The sequence below is a fragment of the Protopterus annectens genome, chromosome 1.part2 (genome assembly GCF_019279795.1).
Source record: "Protopterus annectens isolate FY-2018-M chromosome 1.part2, PAN1.0, whole genome shotgun sequence".
Taxonomy (NCBI): domain Eukaryota; kingdom Metazoa; phylum Chordata; order Ceratodontiformes; family Protopteridae; genus Protopterus; species Protopterus annectens.
Window position 1 is genome coordinate 471,234,453 of NC_056727.1, and position 14,464 is coordinate 471,248,916.

The 14,464-nt window shown below is 39.5% G+C and overlaps 1 protein-coding gene across 1 annotated transcript in view; it reads right to left on the reverse strand.

Annotated features, from left to right (window-relative positions):
• Positions 1–14,464, reverse strand: part of RALGAPA2 (Ral GTPase activating protein catalytic subunit alpha 2) — a 4,189,194-nt gene that overhangs the window by 1,073,691 nt on the left and 3,101,039 nt on the right. Inside the window, exon 36 of the mRNA XM_044060158.1 lies at positions 565–692. Within this exon, the coding sequence (XP_043916093.1) occupies positions 565–692 (128 nt within the window). The remainder of the gene's footprint in view (positions 1–564; positions 693–14,464) is intronic.

The window sequence follows — 14,464 nt, forward strand, 5'->3', positions numbered from 1 at the left end:
AATCCCCACAAACAAAATATAAAAGCACAAATAGCACCTCCTCCAAACCTTTAAAAGCTGATGTACTGGAACGTTGCTGTACTCTATGCTACAGATGGATCTGTCACTGACACAGTTACATGTCTTTCAATGTTCTAATTGTTTCAAGGGTAGAATAATATACAATGATAAACTATCGGCCAAGATACTGTAATAACATAAGGCAGCTACTGCATTTCAGTGTTAGCACAAATTATAATAAACATACACACTGGCATCCTCAAGTAAGATCAGCGAAATACAGACACACTAAAAAATATATGTTTATTTCATCAGTGGTTTCTTGAAAATTATAGTTGTTCTTCAATGCTAATGATTAAATAGTGCATCTCAAACATACACATCTGGTTATTTAAGTATCTCCTAAAATACTAAAAGAACTCAACCAGAAAATGGCACAACCACAAAAATGAATAAAAATCAGCAAATAAGAAATGTCCATTACTTACCTTGTTTTAAACACTACTAAAAACTATGTTAGACTATTAACTGCAAATAAGCAGACTTTGTGCAAGAAAAGGATACAAGCTCTGGTATAGTGGTAATACAGACTTTACAGCTCTGCTGGCATTGATACAAGTGGCACGAACAAGGCTTGGTAGCAACTTTCTGGTCACTATAGCTCCATCAAAGAGGGGACCAAAAAATGGGACCTAAAGAACAAAAAAAAAATTGAAAAGAACACGCGTTACAAATGATCTTGCATCCAGCAAGCAGTCAAAATATTGACTAGAATGAATCAGGAAAGGACTTCAGGGAAATCAATGTGGTGTCCTTTAATGTCACAGTACACAAAACAACAGTATATCATCTTCGATAACATTTTAATTTATGACAATTAAAAATCTTTTCGACTATACTCATCTTTGCTTTAAACGCATTTTAATAAGCAGCGCATACTAATTACATACCTTGACACCAGAAGATTTTATGGGAATGTCTGCTGAATCTTGAAATGTTTGTGACAAACTATTTTCAAAATCAGTACTCAAAGGAATGCTAATATCACAAAAAACATTAAATGGTACAAAACACTAACAAAGCAAAGCACTTCAGAGGAATCCCTGCTTTACTGTGGCAGGGATTTAAAAACTTTATTCCTTTTTTCTCCCACACCCGGCAGCTGGCCATCAACTACCGTCAGCCCAACTTCTCATTTACCAGGTCTACCAGACCCATCTTAGTCTGCACCAGCTCAACCCAACCCACTTCTGAGGTCAGAGGGGAGACTATGGACTCTTGTGCAGCATTATACTGTTGCCAGGGAGTGTGCCCTGACCCAACCACCCCATGGCAGAAAAGCTGCCTCTGGGAGGTAAAGGCACTCTTTTTCATATGCACAATCTCTTAACCAAACAGTGTAACGCTAACAGCACGGCTGCTGCTGTCAGCCTAGGCAGCCTCCCATCAAAGATGGGCAAGCTGAAGTTGAATGGTTATCATCCTCCCCACCTGGAGTACCTCTAGCCAAACACTGTTCATATGGGGCACAGTCAGGGCTTCATCCCTCTTGCCCCATGGTGCTGGAAATTCAAAACTTGATTGTAATTTTAATTTTCACTTTGAACATAGTAAGCATAATTTTTTTTAATGCAATATAGCAACATATTTCCAAATAAAATGTTGCATTTCAATAAAGCTGTTCAGCCGGCAGACAAAATTTTCAATAAGTTCTTGCAAGTCACTTCTGGCACTTGGTGTTGTCAGAGATACAGAAATTACAGTTGTGTAAGTCCTACTTACCTGGCACAGTAAACGTTAGAATTCTTCACTGACTCAGTCTCATTTTGGGTTATCTGTCAAGGTAACCCAGTACTGGCCAGCTTTCAAAAGCTCAAACTCCCATGCCCTCTCTCTTCCTGTGACAGCAGATTGGCTGAGCACATCATAAGAGAAAAGCATTCAGGTGTGACAAGGAGTGAGTATTCAGGCTTTTTCTCTTCCAAAAAGGAGGAGAGGAGAGGAAAGTACCCGAAACCGTAACAATCTAGCAAGAGTAAATCTGCAGCCAGTCCCAATGCCATATAAAACTCAAATACAATCACCACCAACTCAAACACGTTGAAGCACACCTCAACTACGCACAGTCTGGGGGATGAGGGGTTGGGTGCTGCCCTGAGACCGTGAGGAATTTGAACATCTACTGCCACAGTTAAGTAGGACTTGCGCAACTGTACTATGTTTATCATTCCCACTGCCTCAGTGGCTTTTGAATTGATTCACAAAGCTGACCCTACCTGAGAGATGGAAGGATAAAGATTCCAATGCCCCTGAAGAATGGTTCTTGCAAAGTCTGCTCTGGACCTTGAAAAGGAATCCAGTTTGCAGTGCTTTGTGAAGGTATTAACACAGACCAGGTTGCTGACTCTAAAATGATTCTAGGCTCCACCCCTTTGCAATACGCCTTTGAACAGGATAAGGCCTTAAGTCACTTGATCCTTAATCTTGCCTATAAGAGACCTACCATGGTGGGAGTAACAGAAAAGAATAGCAGAGGGCAACCATCATGCAACTGTTTGCTTAGAGAAGGCCTGACCTTTGTTAGCTCCAGTAAGGGAGACAAACAGCTGTTAAGCATTCCTAACAGCTTTGTTCTGTCAAGGTAGAACCTGAGCTACCTGTGCACATCCAAGGTATGTAAAATCATTTATCCCTTGTCTTCTGGATCAGGATAGAACACTTAGAGACTTTTGGCTTGATTCATGGTGAATTCAGAAACAACTTTAGGCATGAATGACAGATTAATGCACAACACGGCACTGTCCTTGTAAAAACTCAGATACGAGTTAGCCCACCATAAGAGTCCGCATCTGAAAGACTCACCTTGCAGATGTCAGAGCAATCAGTAAAACAGCCTTCCAAGTAATGAACTGTTAAAATCAACTTGACACCCCAACTCAAAATTAGGTAAGGTCAATTTTTCAAAATGTTGAGATCCCAGGGAGGAGGAATTTGATTTTCAGGGGGTCTCAGATGCAACACACCTTTCTTAAATTGACCACAAAAAGAAATGAAAGAGAGGGATCCATGGGCAGACAAGCTGAGATGGCCGCAAGATGCACTTTAATAGATGCATATAACAAATCATCATACTTCAAAATTAGAAGGGTTGAAACCCTTTTGGGACCTCTGTTATTGGCTAGGAACTACCTAGAAAATCTTACATTTACAAGTGGAAGAGGTTTTCTAGTTGCAGGTTGTCTTGCCTGCTTAAATTTAAAAGGCATCAGAATAGAATCATCCAGGCTGTCAGGTGTAATTGCTCCAAGCTGGGGTGTACCATCTGCTCCTCCTGCAGTGTGAGCAGATCCAGTCTGTGACGAAGCTTGTGGTAATTGCCCTTGGCCAGCTCCATTAAAAAGGTCAAAATGGGTTACCACAATGACCTTTGCTAATTCTTTCTGAATCTTTAGAAGTACCTTGAAAATCATTGGAAAGGGCAAAAATGCACAGGAACATTCCTGACCATCCATGGAAATGATGCACCATGCCTTACAAACATGGCTGCAAGAATATATTGTTCAGAATTTTTCAGTTGTCTGTTTTGAAAGGAGGTGAATAGATCTACTTGAGGTATTCCCCACATCTGGATCAAGTCCTTGAAGATCTCTACAAGGAACTTCCACTCAAGAGGAACTGCTTAGTCTGTCGGCCACTCTGTTTTGCTCTGACAGAATGTACAAGGCCTGAAGACTCAGAAATGCAGTAGAGCCATATCTCAGACCATCACTGCCAACCAGCAAAAAGGGTATGACCTTGTATCCCCTTACTTGTTCAGGTACCACATCACGGCAGTGTTGTCTGTGACAAGTGGAAGAGGACCTGGAGTCCATAAGTGGTGAAGAACTTTTAAGGTATGAACCATTGACATCATCTCTTTTAAGTTTATGTAGTTTGATGTGTTCTGAGGATCCCACAAGCCTTCCATTTGAACTCCAGTCGGCACTGCTCTACACACAAAATTTGAAGAGTCCATCTGGACAGACTGAAATGGAGTCTGTAAAGAGAAAGAATGAGTCCTGGATTCAGAGACAAGTGATCCCTCCATCATTGCAGTTCAGATTTCACAAATCGCAGTACCAGTACCTGGAAATCCAAAGGATGAAGATGCTGGGTACAGCAATTCTTCAAGTACCACTGAATTTTTATCATGTGTAGTCTGGCTAGCAGTACCATGAGGATCCCCGAGGCCACAAAACCTAGAATTTTTGAGGAACTCTCTGCTAAGGCTACATCTAGAAGAGAGAAATCAACAAAAATGCCCTAATAAGTCAGAATTTGTCTTATCCAATACCTCAGGAAACAATTTGTTTAGAAGGCTAAGTTTGAAGTCCTGGTGGGAAAGGAGGGATATGACCTCTACTGACTTCAAGCATCTGGATACAGAATATGCACAAATCATCAAGTTGTCTAAATAAGGACAATCAATCACTCCATAGCACCGACCAACATCGTCTAGATATTTACAAAATCAATAAAAACACTGGCAAACTCTTATACAGTCAGTGTCCCTGGCCTGGAATAAACTCCACTCCAATGTAAGAAACATCACACACACAAACTGCTTCAAAAAAACAAAAAACCTAAAACACTACCTATTAAACTCATGGTCCTGCCCCTGCCAGGACCCTACTTAAATCCTCCCCTTCTTCTTTATCTTTTACTCAACTTATGACAAATCATGAATTGTCTTTCTTTTTACAGCTATAACTCTTATGACTCTATTTCACGAAAATAGAAGTCTACTCGTTCAACACCTAATGCTCTTTTGCAGCTATAATCTATGTAAATATGTATATTTCAATGGTCACTTGACTTGCAACAACATTTGAATATAATTACTCTCTCATTTTTCAATGTTATTTTCGACCTCCTATGTACCTGATCTCTCTGTATTATGTAACTGCTTTTTTTTGCTTTACATTACCATCAGTTTTTTTATTGTATTGTTAATTTCAATTGTACGTTCATAATTATTTGTTTTAGACTGGAGCTCTTCTCCTCTGGTCTTCGCTGAGGATGGACTCCTGACTCAGTTGGGCCAACCTGGTTAAATGCCGAATGAATGAATAAATAAATAAATAAACAAACTGCGGATGCCTAGGTTTCTGCAATAGGTAACCAGTGGGGCTAGACACTTTGTAAACACTCGAGGTGCAGTAAATAGCCCAAAGAGTAATGCAGAAAACTGATAATGTAAGTCCGTCACAACATATTTCAAAAATTTCCTGAAATTAGGAGCAGCAGGAATATGATAAGTATCCTTGAGATCTAGAATCACTATGAAACACTAATCTGGAAGCAATGCAAGGACTGTAAGGTGAGCATTTGCTCCTTTTTTGGTACTAAAAATATTCCGGAGTAAACTCTTTTGACTTTGTGTATCATAGGCACTGGTTCTATGAAACCTGAATCTACTATTTGATGAACCAGTGGAGGAAAAAACTCCATCTTGTCTGGTGGGACTGAGGGAATTCCCAGGAAAGGGGAAGGATTTTCTATCTACTGCTAAGTGTATCCACTCCAAATTATTCTCAGAACCCATTTGTCTGAGGCTATTTACAGCCAGACTGCAGGGTTGAGAGCGATCCTCTGGGAAGTAGGAAAAGGAAGGTAGGACAGGAGGGGGATACGGGTGCTCTTTGATGCAGCATAGTCATTCCTTTCCGGGGAATTGATCCTTTTTTGTAAAGGAACCCTTTGTTTGATTTCAGATTTCCTGCGGTTTCCTTTTGGATTTCTAACTTTTCTTTGGCTGGGATTTTTTTTTATTCTACCCTTTGAAGAAAATGCTTTGTTTGGGGAGAACTTGGGTAATTGAAACATCCTAGATACATCATGCATTAATTTGTCTCTGTCATCCCACTGACTTAGAATCTGTGCAACAGAAGGCCCAAACACCAATTCAGAACTTAGAGGTGCATTCAAAATTTTGTCTTCTAAATCATCACAGAAGTTCTGATTATGTAACCAAGCATACCATCTTAATACAACAAAAGCAGCAGCATTTCTCAAGACTGTATATGCACATTCAAACACACCTCTCAAAGCATGTTTTGAAACCAGTCACATTAGAAACAATTTCATTCATATAAGACTTTTGGTCTGCAGACAAGAATGCAGCAAAATAGTCCAACATGTATATATATTGTAAAATAAATTTCCACATGTAATCCTAATAATTTAACATTCTAAAGGGTACATTAACAGAAAGAGACATCCTTTTGCCCTGGAAATCTAACCAGTGTCCCTCTTCATCAGGGGGCACTGGATTAGATGAAATCAAGGACTTTTTACTCGAGCAGGCAGATGGGTCAGTTGTCAAATGAGAAGAGAGATCTGCCATACACGAGGAGACCTTATATTTTCTCTGAGTCTTTTTCGGGACTGCTGCAATAAAGTCTGGCATCCTGCAGGCAGCTTTATAAATATCTTCCAAGGCCAGTAACAGGCCACAGAATTGGACATCTCGTCCTCTGAAAGTTCTTGTACCCTGCCTAGCTCTGGGGTAGTTCTAAACTTCTCCGAAGCAAAGACCTTACTAAATCTAGCAATCTTCTGAGGAAAAGTGAACACTTGTTTGGACTTGAGTTCAGGTTCACCTTCCAAAGAATCAGAGTGAATGGACTCAGTGTCAGCTAAGACATCACTGTTGTCCTCGTCAGATTCCACATCATTCTCTGAAAAACAGTAAGGTCAGTAGCCAAATTAGCACTAGAGCCAAGTGTGGGAACACAACCACCAAAATTAGTTGGCTGCATAAAATTCCTAGCCAAGGAAACCACAGCAGCCTTATAAATAGGCATAACCTGATAATCAGCTGTTTGATGAAGCAGCTGTTTCTCTTTCTTGTGAACTTTACTACTAAATAAAATATCTGGGGACAGAGTATTATGTCTGGCAAAGGGTCTCTTATCCCTACTCCTTCACCTAAAGGGTTTTGGTTCTCCCAGGTAATGGAACAGCTCCAAAGAATGTGTCTAACCTCTGTTCCATAGTGGCCGGCAAAGTTATACTAGAAGGAGATGGGGCAAAATATAAGTGGTCTGGGGGTCAACCATTGACCCTGATGGAATCTCTAACTGTAGACTGAGGCATATTTTTCTTTTTTTTCTTTTTTTTTTTCTTTTTAGGTGCAACTGGATGATTGGCGGGGGAGGGATACTAGAGTTAGACTACAGCGAATGACAGTACTGGATAATGTATCACAATAAGCACTTAAACTTATAGTAATAAGTATGTCCATACACAACTAAACCCTGACAAACTGTGTTAATATCACAAAAAACAGTCTGAAATATGTTCAGAATTATTTTGCAACTGACTGAAGTTAAAGGAATTCCGGTACACAAAGTCCAAACACTAAACAAACCAATGCACTAAATCTGTCAAAAATGAGCTCCACTTAGCCAAGTTAAATTGTCATAAAATAAAGTTTAATAGCAATTTAAACTACATTTTCTTGTCAGAGTAAAATCTCCACAGTACATTCAAATAACTTCAATATCAGTAAATGCTGAAAAACCTAAGATATGCAATATTTTCCTGCCAAAAGATGAAAATAAAACAGAGTAACAGTCGAGACAGGCTTCTAGTGTTTGAACAGCACACATACACCTTCTGAATTGTATCTATGATTGCGTTGTCGCCTCACAGTAAGACGCTGTGCGGTTCGATTCTCAGCTAGAGCATCTTCTGCGTGGAGACATGTGTAAATGGGCGTACCTTCGTTGAAGGTTGTGCATCAGAGCTGGCAACTCGGCACATAAAAACCTACTGCCAATCATTAGCGGACCGGAGTTCCGCTGTGGCGACCCCTAACAGGGAAAAGCCGAAAGACACAACAACTATTTAACTATGTCTGTAAATGTTATTTCTATGTAAATTTTTGATTGTATGTGCATCTTTATGTCTGAGCTTTTCACCCCAGGCCTCCATTGAAAATGGCTCACCTCGGCCCAGTGGACTTTTCTGGTAAACAAATGCAAATAAATAAATACATAAATACACACTACACGTCTGATAGAAATACTGCAAGTATCCTCAGAAACAGCAAAAATGAGCATTTGTCAAATATGGATACCAAATAAGCACTGATACAAGCAGGAATTACCACAGGACGTACTGCAAAAATCGACAGAAATAAAATCTTAAAATATTTTTTTTAATAAAAATAGAAACAGAATAATAAACACAATAATAAAATGAAAGGAAAGGGGTACCAAAATGGGGCTTATCCGAGCAGTAAGCTGGAAGAATCGGCATTGGATCCTGTGAAAAGTAAGAGGACTCATCTCTGGACAGCAAAAAAAGATTGACCACTTACTTCATGTCACAGCTGAAGGCCTCCCTCTCAGGATAAGCTTAGCCAATCAGCTACCATGGAAAAAGACAGAAAGGGGAGTCTGAGCTTTTGAAAGCTGACCAGTACTGGGTTACCTTGGCAGATAACTCAAAATGCCACTTTGGTAGTGGGGATGATGAACATCAGGTGTACTTCAATCTACATAACAATTATTTCAGGTTATTAATATATGTTTGGAAATGTTTATATAAAAAAGTGCTACATGTTGTCATCTTTAAATATGCAACAATGCCAGGGGTCTTGAGGACAATTCATTATTACTATCCATCCAGTTTATTTAATAGTAGCACTAAAGGGATAGAATATAAGAAAAAAATGAAAGCAAACATTTTATCACATAAAATAAAATAATTATATTATTTTATGCCATGATATTAACATTTATGCAGATAAATTTAAAATAGTTAAAGATGATGTGTGTCATTAAGAGACTGAAAACATATGGTGTAACTGACTGAGAACAATGAGCAAGTGATTTACTGGAATAAGAGGTAAAACTGAATTACGTACACATGTTCATGTGATGTTGGCCCTTTAACTGATGTCTGGCACAGTGTGGAGACAATAAGATGTAAAACATTTTTATTTTTTTTATTTTTCTCTAATGAATAATAATATGCTAAAAAATTAAAGTTACATACTAAATATAACAGATCGGAACTGGTAGTTCCATCCTCATCATCTGTAGGACTAACATTAGATATGTGAACTTTACCAGGTTGTCCTGGCCTCACACCTTTACCCACAGGCTTCTGGGAAGAAAGACTATTCTCCAGATTGCAACAGGTGCCCGCCTAACTACTGAGTGCAACTAACCAACATCAATATACAAAACAATCAAGGAATTTTTGGAGAGGCCTGCTAATTCCAGGCTGTGAAACCAGAGAAAAGTGACAGGGAACTGAGATGAGGATTCGACTACCAATTTAGATCAATTGTTATGCTAAGAATGAAACTTTTGTGACTTGGATTGTAGTTCCACACTGTCATTAACAGGACTGAGTCCCAAAATAACTTCTTGGGTAGATTCTCAAGTAAGAACGATCCAAATAATGGAAGCAGAAAACGAAAACCTGGATCGTGAGATCACATCTACCTTACAGTGTTTTGTAATTAGTCAGTGATACTCATGTAGCCACCAAACAAACATCATTCTTGTCTGTGTTCTTACAGAAAGCTTGATAGGAAGCCATGGCCCTAAGAGAAATGGGCTCTAGGCCCTTCCAGTAAAATTCTACTGTGCTTGTGATAACATAATTTAATGCAAACTGAAAGCCAATCTGGTTAATAGGTGCATACTAAACTAACAACCACTAAGAGCTTTACAAGCCTAGCCATACAACCTGTATGAGACCCACAAATTTGATTTATATAGGGGGTGATTTACCAACTGCCTTTGTCCATCAGAGACATAGGCACCAGACCAAGGGTGAAGTTCCTATTTACCCATCCAGTGGTCCAAGTTGTGCTTAAATAGGATTAGGGAGGAACTCTGTTTCACGTGGATGGGGAGTCTGCTCCACAGAATGAGGAATTCCTTGAGAAACATATCTGTCTCTCCATTAGCTCCTATTTAAGTCGCAAGCAAAATTAAGTCTTTTGAACTAGTAGTTCTGATGCTGCTTGTTTTGCGCTTGTGCAAAAATTTAATCCAAACAGGGTCCAGGAATGCCCTGTACTCCAGGCAAAGATCACCTCTCAGTAGTCAGTATGAAAGAGTAAATAGAGCTTTGAGATGATTAACTTAAGACACTGTGTTTACTCCCTGTATTCTTTTTGTAAAGAATCTTTGTGGACATTCAGTTGATGCACATGTCTCATCGGGTACATACCAAACAGGCATTATACTCTAGGATGGGTCTGATGTGGTACGATGACCTCTCTGGACCTAAATGCCATGTCCTTACTTATAAGTTGAGCAACAAAGAAAGATTTTCTTACTACCTTGGACACATGTTGGTCAAAGGCTTGGTTACTATCTACAGCAGTTCCCAGATTCCTGACTAGAGAATCAGCATTTAGGGGTGTATTACTGATAACATAGTTACTCAGGGTGGCCAACTTCCCAGAAGGTAAGATAAGGCATTTCTTGGCATTGAATTTTAAGCCATGGCTTTGGCACCAAGAGTCTGTCTGTGTCAGACCTTCCTGAAGGGTGCTTTTGACTTGGGGGAGTCAATGACTGCTCCCAGCTTGCAATCATCAGTGAACTTCGATAGTCAGAGGACTTTGACATTAGCTTTGACCTCCAAAAAGTGCTAAAGAAGAGTGGGCCCAACACAGAGCTCTGAGGGACTCCACTGGTGACCGGCCTCTTTGTGGAGGTGGCCTCATCGATCCCAACCTCCTTGGTCCTGTTTTAAAGCTAGCTATCCAGCATGTTACAAAAGAGGTTTATGCATAGTTCTTTAAGTTCGTTGACAATGCCCATGTGGGGTAGTATATCTAATGCCTTAGCTAGATCTAGAGAGGCAGTATGAACTGCTTTCCCCTAATCCATTGCCTTAGTGACCTTTTCAAAGAAGTTCACCAGTTTCTGTAAGTATGACCTTCCTTTGACAAAGCCAAACTGGGATGGATCCAGTGTCTCTAGATCTCCTGTGTCCTTGTTGATAACACAGCTTTCCAAATAAGACTAGTCAGACTAATGAATCTGGAGTTTCTAGGCCCTGTTGAAGGTCCTCTCTTATGAAGAGGGATGACTATCACAGTCCTCCATTCTCATGACACAAAGTCTCTTTTAAAACTATAGTTAAAATAATGACTCCAGGGGACCTGAAATGTCATGCTTTACACTGTTCAGAAGGCATCTTGGGATGTTATTGAGGCCCACTGAAGATATGTTCTTGGCTTTAGCAAGCACAGCCAGTACATGTTCCCCAGTTATAGCTAGAGGGGTTATGTTTGGGAGTATTTCTTGGGGGATGGCTGGAGGTGGTAAAGTTGGAACTGAATTTGTCTACTAAAAGGTTTGCTATATTATCAGGTTTGATGAATGTGACACCATTAACCACTAGTTCTGCACATTGCTGCATACTGCCCTTGAGGTTTCTGAAACAGCTGAAGAAAGTCTTATGGTCATCTTTTATCTAAGATTATCTTAACCACAAAGCTGGCTTTGTTTGACCTAATTAGTCATCTTAGTTGCCAATTCAGTTTGATGAAAGAGTTTTTATCTTTATGGGAATTACCCTTCCTAATTTTTGCCATAATTATTTTCCTTCTGAAGTTTATCCTGTTTAATTTAGGATGCAATCAGGATGTTTTTTGTTTCTGAGGCTAGTTCTGGGCTTACTTCTCATAGGTACGGTGGCCTCTATGCAGCCACTGACAAAGCTGTAAAGAGGTTCTGACAGCAATACAGCACAGGCTGCCATATTCTTGGGGTTTGGAGGGCACTGAATTTTTACAAACCATCGCTTAATAAAAGGAAATTTGCCTTGGAATAGTTCTTAACTTTTACTGCCTTTACTGGGGTTATGGAGTTGATTTTGATTTCAAAGGAGAGAGTTTTATGGTCAGACATTACCAAGGAGGACAAGACCTGGGGGGTTGCACCATTCTCCCATATTTGTGAATACAAGTTTTAGTATGTTGAAGCCTCTAGTGGGCATATTCACTTTTTGAGCAAGGGTGTTTGCATTTACAAAGTCCAGAATTATCTCTGCCTATAAATTTGAGGCTATGAAGGATTCCCAGTCTATAGAAGGGCAATTAAAGTCTCCCATGAGCAGGGTGTTTGGTTGGATTTAAGGGTCTGCAGCAGCTCCACGTATGCATTGTGAGCTTCTTGGGACATGGAGGATGGATGACCTAGAGCTGACTAGGACAGAGTATGGGATTTTGTCTGTGATGATCTGCACACAGACCAACCTACAGGCACGCTTGCTACTGATGTATATTGAGACATGTCCACCTTTAGCCATTGTCTGCGCTGTTACTGGTCTAAAAGTGAGGAAAGGCACTGAAATCTTGCACTGGCAGGCTACTCTCTGCTGCTTTAAATCATAACTGCAACTGCACATATATCTATATTCTCAAGTGTGAGGGGGCATGGAGGGAGTGTATTTTTTACTTAGGCTTCTGGCAATTAAGCAGTAACACCTTGAGATTCAGTTGAGTTAATTTTGCTATGTCGCTAGGTTTGTCAATTTAGCATTGTCTAAAAAATGAACTCTGCGGGTGCATAATGTTTTACTCAGTATTTGAAAACTTAGTGGGAAGCTGACAAATACTGGATCCCCTTAGAATGACACCAAAAAGACAGCCAGTTTTAAAATCCATCATCTTTTGTTCATACTGTGACATCATCCTTGGTGATGGTAAAATTCTGCTCAATGCTAGGCTCAGACCAGCATGAGATGCACAGTCTGAGAGCTCCATAATGTCTCTTCATACAGTCCAGGGAGGTATGTCTCAGGTCATTTACTCCTACATGGACTATGATGGAATCATACTGGTACTTGTGGTGTAATGACTTGAGTGCATGCGTGATTTGGCAGATCATGACTCCAGATAAGCAACAAACACTTATCTTCTCCTTGTTCAGCCTGGTTAGAAGGGCATGAGTATGTCTTACAATGGAGTCCCCAACAACTAAAGTCTTGGGAACTGTGTTTGCTTGCCTTAGGAGCTTAGTGTTTGGAACTCCATTGAGTGTGACTGTATGTATGGTGCTTGCTGATGTTTTTTCTGAGTGCCTTTGTGCTTGCTGAGGCATAGCTTTGCCAACAGGTGGTCTTCAAGATTTTTGTTGTTTAAGAAGATTGCTTTTAAGTGCCTCAGCATACAACAGACTAGGTGTGTGTTGTGTGCTGTGTGAGGTGGGTGTTGTGTGTGTGGTTTGGACAACCTGATTTGCGCTTGTATGCGAGAGTTTAGCCTCCACGTCATTCTGTAAGTACATGTCTCTCATACTGTGTCTGTTTCTTTAACTCACTCATGCATAAAACATATTTTTGTATACTTCCAGATCACACCCATACCACCTTATGGCATCCAGAACTTTTTTGGGTACGGCTTCTTTAAGTGACTTACCAGCTAATAGGCAGTATTAGAAAGGCCCAGGAGATAGTAATAAAATGATACTAAGGTTATTAGTCTAGGATGTCCTGCAGTTAAGAAATTAATCTTTGTTTGCCACTTATTATTCATATCTTCATATTTATGATTATATTTTCATAACTGAGACCTACATTTTATTGAGGTTTATGGTGTGAGGGAGACAGGAAAGTTCACTGAAAATGCTGGTTTATATCACACTATACTTTAAATATTGCTTGTTTGTTCATAATTATGAAAATATGCAATATTTCCATATGTACTTAATACTTCAAAAAATTGACTTAAAAACTGTTGCATGACACTAGATGAAACCTTAGACTTTTTTTTTTTTTTTTTATATTTGTTAACCGGGAAAGTCCGACTTGGAACGAGCCAATTTTCAGAGGAGGCCCGGGAAGAAAAGCTCCAGACACATCTTTATAACTATCTCATCAACATATCTATGCTGATGAGGAAAACTGTTCGATATTTGCACTGTAAGCTGCACATCATGAGAGATATCCAGAATTATTTGTATTGCTAATTATACACTTAAACATATGTTTTCATGTTTCTGTAAGTACCGCAATAAACATGCACTTACAGAGGAACTTCTTGCTGTCATGTGAAAGCTTATATCTGGTTAACAAAAACACTGTTAACAACATATGTCTAGCCAGTATAGTTTTCAATACATGAAAGTTCTGTTTGTGAAATTTAAGGAAAATATAATTTGGGGTTTGTGTGCATTATAACAAATTACACTATGGAAAAAGACTAAGAGTGCACTGACTGCTGTCACTAAAGAATATTTCTTAGTGATCACACTGCTATTTTTACACTTTTAACAGCTTTTACTGTTCACAAAACATTTACTTTTTATTTTATGCTTTTTAAATGTACTTATCTGAAAATGCTATAGAAGGAAGGAGGTGTGTCAGCAGCTACAGGTGCACACCTCTCCACACCTCATGGGTGTTGTGATTGTTGGTAAAAATGAGAGAATTGTTATATTGT